Here is a 5729-nt window from a genome sequence, read left to right as displayed (position 1 = left end):
TTCGGCCATTTCGTCCGCTTTGGCGTAGGGCTTCTGTGTTCCGCTAGCTGCTCCACCTCGACGACCGGGCACAATGAATGAGACCGCTATTTCATTCGCCAAGGACTTCCTGGCTGGCGGTATCGCAGCTGCTATTTCCAAGACAGCTGTTGCTCCCATTGAGAGAGTCAAGCTTCTTCTTCAGGTAATCGGATGTTGTGCAATGTTACATTTATCTCGGAGTTAACTTTCTTGATCTATATATAGCCTAGTTAGCTGATTTAGCAGAGTTTGTGGTATAACCGTTAGCAAGCTCTTCGATATAACCTCAATGTTACATCGCCGTTGTTGCAAGTTGACCGGCTTTTTGCGATGTAACGTGCGTTTTAGTTGGGTAGCAAGCATACTCCGTAATATTCAGGTTATGAAGACTCATTTCATATAGGGATTAGTGCTTGCTGTGTGTTTGAGTGCAGTTAACTAGGGTGTACCATTAAGACCTGAAGGTTATGCGATATCTCCGGTGATGACAGGCTACGTTGTCCTTAGCAAATTCGGTAACGTTTGATAACCATACAAAGTGGCAATAAGTGTAAAGTTTTGATGAATTCCGATTTAAGTAGTAAAAGTCGCTATATAAATTGTGTCTCTGACTGGCTGTCTTATTTACCAGTATCCGTTTGTGGCCAGTTGACTTCCTATGAGCCCAGTTAGCTAACTGCCTAGCTCAAAGACTTGGGGGTCCAAAGACAAAGCAAGCAACGAACCAAATCTGACATGCGTGATGTTAGCTATTCCTGACACAATGAATCTTAAAAGGGGTAAATGGTGTCTCCACTTGAAACGCGTAATTAATGAAAATCATTAGCTTGCTAAATGCTGGGATTGTAATTGGTTGGAACGAAAACTCAGCAAAGGCATTGCGAGTTTGCCACTGGCCTAGGTAACGTTAGTTGGCTACAATTGTCTTGCTAGCTTTGATGGCCGGCCGGTTTCCTGTAAAATACCATAGTTAGGCCGCTCGGTCGTCGTGACCCTTGGACCGAAGCCTTTGCTGTCCGGCAAATCTGTATTTCCTATACCCGATGAAGAGTTTAGCGGACATGTGGCTACTTAGTTGGCAAATACTCGTCGCACTAGAAAAGGTCATCCGATCAAGACTAGTCTTTAGCACTCCTCCTAGCCGCCAAGGTCGCTGCAAGGGTAGGCCTCGTTCTGTTGCTAAGGACGAAATGGGGAAGTGCATTTGTATTCATGGGGCGTCTGTAAAGCGATTCATTTTAGTTTCATATTCATGTGCATTTCCGTATGCAGCTTTCGGAAAGTTGCGCTTTGACCAATGTTTGGAAAAGACATTCTGTTGTATTCGTCTGTGTAGCAGCTAGCTACCTAACAAGCTAGCTAACCTTCTACAAGTTGCCTTTTAATTTATTAACATTTACATGGCCTTCACATTTTTTTAAGTTTAAGGATTATTTTCCAGTTGTATTCTACAGCTTCTCACGCATACTCGGACGTAATTATTTCGAACATCCAAGGAACAGACTTTATTTTACCCCGTGTTGCATATTTTACTACCTGCCCTTGGCACAGTTTTCACCACGGTCGTCTCCATTTTGAAGTGGGAAGTTTCGTCGCTGGTCGTTAAACGAGACGTCAGCTCCTTAGCTTTAATCTTTTTTTGATTTGACATGATTGACTGATAGGGAGTGGGACCTTGTACTAAAATCACTGCTTCTCTTGGCGTGAGGTCAGATGATGTTTTGGGTGAGAACAATGAACTTGTATGCAGCATTGACTTGCTTCACTTGTTTAGATGTTCAAGACCTGAATCTTGCTCTTCACTCATGGTTTTCCTTTTCTTTGAATCTAGGTCCAGCATGCCAGCAAACAGATCACTGCTGATATGCAGTACAAGGGCATCGTAGACTGTGTGGTCAGGATCCCTAAGGAGCAGGGCTTCTTGTCCTTCTGGAGAGGAAACCTGGCTAATGTCATCAGGTACTTCCCCACCCAGGCCCTCAACTTTGCCTTCAAGGACAAGTACAAGAAGGTCTTCCTGGATGGGGTTGACAAGCACACCCAGTTCTGGCGGTACTTCGCCGGTAACCTGGCCTCCGGTGGTGCTGCTGGGGCCACCTCCCTGTGTTTCGTGTACCCCCTCGACTTTGCCCGAACCCGTCTTGCCGCCGATGTGGGGAAAGCTGGCGCTGCGCGGGAGTTCAGTGGCCTGGGAAACTGCCTGGGGAAGATCTTCAGGTCGGACGGCCTTAAGGGCTTGTACCAAGGCTTCAATGTGTCGGTGCAGGGAATCATCATCTACAGAGCTGCTTACTTCGGCATCTACGACACCGCTAAAGGTATAGTTTTAAGTACACGGCCTATGTCTTTTTCACTTTGACCTCTGCGGTCTAGTAAGGGCTGCAAAATACAAGTGCTGTAATTGGTTTGAGCTGTGTGACTGTAAACATCAGCCTGTAGGTCTGATTCACTCGCTGTTCAATGCCAAACTAAATTAATGCCTGTTCTCCAGGTATGATGCCGGACCCGAAGAACACTCACATTGTGGTCAGCTGGATGATCGCTCAGTCTGTGACCGCCGTCGCCGGTCTCACATCCTACCCCTTCGACACTGTCCGTCGTCGCATGATGATGCAGTCTGGCCGTAAAGGAGGTGAGTCCCGCTGTCCCCCGATCTCCTGCCCGCCTGCCTGCACAGACGTGCACGCTCCGTTGTAGCCTGCATGCTTTGAAATGCTTGTGCTACAAGTTCAGTGCAAGGTGATACCCAGAAGGAGCACTCGTGTTTGTAAATCTACAGCACACCATCTCCATCTTGTCCAAAACCTTGCACTCAGACCATGCTTGTAATTGCATCTCTACCTTGGTTTGTGCTGATGTAGTAGTGGTGGTACTATCTAATTTTATTTATTTACATTTTTCCCCCCCATTCCTTTACAGCTGACATCATGTACAGTGGCACAATTGACTGCTGGAAGAAGATTGCTCGTGATGAGGGTGGCAAGGCCTTCTTCAAAGGAGCCTGGTCTAATGTTCTCCGAGGCATGGGTGGAGCCTTTGTCTTGGTCTTGTATGACGAGCTGAAGAAAGTCATCTAAGTTTTAAAAAAGGAAAATTTTTTTTTTTAATGCCGGATGTTAATGTTAAATGGTAAATGTAACATATCTTGTAAATTTGGAAGGACTCATGTTCCGCCTTATTTATAGTGAACAACTGGGTACAATTACTAGTTGGGGGAGGGAGGGGGGGGGATAAAATGTGCTTTCTCTTCCCACCCTTCCACGTACACCCACCACCCCAACAATGTCATTCCCATGAAGCAAATCGGGGACACCTGAGCTCTGCCTGTCACCAGCCAGTTTTTACCCCCTCGGTTTAATAAAGCGCTACCTACTGAATTATACTACGTCTCGGCTGTGCTGTTGGTGCTCGTTTTCTTCAGCGTTTCTCCGGGTGAGATCACCTTCCTGAGCTGCAGTGTTCAGTGGGGCTAATGCTAAGGCCATGAGCAGTGTGGTGCCCAGCCGGCCTCTCGCGTGCTGGAGACGTAAATTAAGCCAGCACTTCTCACTTGGTTTTGGGCTCCAGCCAGTGTACCTTGGACACGGATCCTGTGCTAAGTGTAACTTATCTGCTGGCCGGCTGCCACTTCTCGCTTGTAGAAGTGGGTGTTTGTCATTTGTCACCATGCTGTGAATGCTTGTAAGATTCCAAGATGGAGAACTTTCATAAATTTTGACTTGGTCCCACATGAAGCTATCGAAGACCCGTTAGTAAATGCTGCAGAACCCTTTTCTAACAGCGGTTCTGTTAGGTATTAATGACTATTCCTATATAAATTAAAGCGGTAGTTATTGGAGATGTGAATTTGATCGCATGCTTGCGTCTAAATTGCGTCTCTTGTCCAGCTCTGACAAGGCAGTGGGTTGTGATTTTTATATTTGTCATCCTACCCATGGTAGCCCTGCATAGGACGCTGCTGTTAATGGATATGCGCTTCAAGGTCTGTGATCAATCTGGCCTTTTGGGTAGGTTGCAGGGTCTGCAAATCAATATCTCCTCTGGAGAGTATTTGTTGCAAGTGTGCTGTGAATTGGTATGTGTGTTTTACAGTACGTGTAGGGATTCCTATGACTTGTATCCAGGGTTTGTGCAGACTAGTGATTCCATCCAAGCTTATCAGGACACATCTTGTAAGTGTCCAGGTGACACGAGGGTGCTATGTTTGTGAATTCAGACAGGAATATTCTCAAATCCACTGTATGTATCACAGTGCAGCTTGAACCGTTGGGAGCTGCCCAATTTTAAAAATAGACTCCTCAGCACTGATTTAGTTCATAACCGAGCACTCAAGGTGAATCAGGAAATGTTTGGATATTACGGAGCAGCCTGTAAGATACAATATTATAAACGGTGGCATGATAAAGATTATCAAGATTGCTTATCAGGACAAGTTAAAGGCAAGAGCCTTTGGTACGGTTTACTTCTGCAGTATGGGATACATCCTGTTGTCACCACATATCAGCATTGCATACTGGTTTAGATGAGTGCTATTCCCACTATTTGCATACCACTTACACTACATTTCTGGCATGATTTGATTATGGGTGTTTGATCACATGATCCACATCAATGATGATGATGTGTGAGCTACAGGTGAGTTAGCATGTGTATTCATTGAGGACTTCGTCAGGCTGCTACATGGTATGCTAGGAGGCTGAATGCTTGGACAGTCAGTTGGTGTTGAAGTGTACTGTTACTTGGGGAGGATATATGAGATGCCTTCAACCCCTGTGCTGCCAGACTATGCCACATGATCTCATCAGCTGGCCGTCATCAGGAACTTCCAAAAATACTGTGAATCCATTCATCAAAGCTAGCCAGGTCACTTTGCCTCTCCGAGCAGTTGTGGCTGTGTCCCCTGGTGGCAAAGTAGGTAAACTGGATTATTGGTCTCTGCACTGGTTTCTCCAGTTACCAGGATCTGCATGGTGCTCTTGAACAGAGGGCACTACAGGTCTTTATTTAGCCCGTGGCTCTATTAGATTACACATTCTTTACCTGGCAGCGTCTGTGCATTGTGTAATAATGCCTTCCTCTCAATGGCTGAGGCCGTTTGAAAATAATCCTGCACTGTGCACTTTCCTCTTTGGAATGGTTCACTAACGTGTTCAAGAGGGAAAGGATAGGTTACCTGTTTTTAGCACAGCTCACTTCCGGTATGACCACCCTAGTTAAACATAAACTGAATTATAAAAAATTTTCCCCTTCAAATCACTTTGAAGAATTCGGTGTGACACATTGTAGATGTTCAGGTTTGTGCTGATTTGGGGGTGCTGGATAGATATGAGGCTCATGTCTAAATAAAACCCTGGCATTGCTGTAGGTTGAGTTCAGAAACTGTTCTTAGTATCTGTTGTCTATTTCAAAAGCAGTGAAATCTCGATCTCTTTTTTGGAATATCCCGTTGACGGTATCTATGCTTTTAAAATAATATCAACCCAAAATATTTAGCACTATGTAGCAGGCTACTGCTTTACATTATGTGACTGTAGTCTTTACCGGAGAAAATCCGTGTGTAAAAAAATACTCGCCGACAGTTCACTTCAACCGATTAGTCGGACACCGGGGGTGTGCGCTTACGAAACAAACTCGTTCCAGCCGGATGACCCCACTACATCATAGGAGCGTCACTACTGATTTGTACATTGCGTAACCCTTCCCCCAGT

The 5729-nt window shown here is 45.4% G+C and overlaps 1 protein-coding gene across 1 annotated transcript; it reads left to right on the top strand.

Moving 5' to 3' along the window:
• Positions 1-3403, top strand: LOC135262363 (ADP/ATP translocase 2-like). The gene is made up of 4 exons (XM_064349405.1): positions 1-184; positions 1853-2339; positions 2513-2653; positions 2941-3403. The coding sequence occupies exons 1-4, from the start codon at positions 74-76 to the stop codon at positions 3096-3098; spliced, it is 897 nt and encodes a 298-aa protein (XP_064205475.1). The 5' UTR covers positions 1-73; the 3' UTR covers positions 3099-3403.
• The last annotated feature ends 2326 nt before the right edge of the window (positions 3404-5729 follow it).

Source organism: Anguilla rostrata, chromosome 9, assembly GCF_018555375.3.
Source record: "Anguilla rostrata isolate EN2019 chromosome 9, ASM1855537v3, whole genome shotgun sequence".
In the NCBI taxonomy this organism is placed as follows: Eukaryota; Metazoa; Chordata; class Actinopteri; order Anguilliformes; family Anguillidae; genus Anguilla; species Anguilla rostrata.
The sequence above is the reverse complement of the archived record's forward strand: the minus strand, read 5'-3'. Positions and strand labels throughout refer to the sequence as shown.

Excerpts from the sequence above, each read along its gene's own strand:
- LOC135262363 (XM_064349405.1), top strand. The coding sequence starts at position 74 with ATGAATGAGACCGCTATTTCATTCGCCAAGGACTTCCTGGCTGGCGGT. Across the intron at positions 185-1,852 it reads GAGTCAAGCTTCTTCTTCAG|GTCCAGCATGCCAGCAAACA; the intron begins GTAATCGGATGT and ends CTTTGAATCTAG. Across the intron at positions 2,340-2,512 it reads CATCTACGACACCGCTAAAG|GTATGATGCCGGACCCGAAG; the intron begins GTATAGTTTTAA and ends CCTGTTCTCCAG.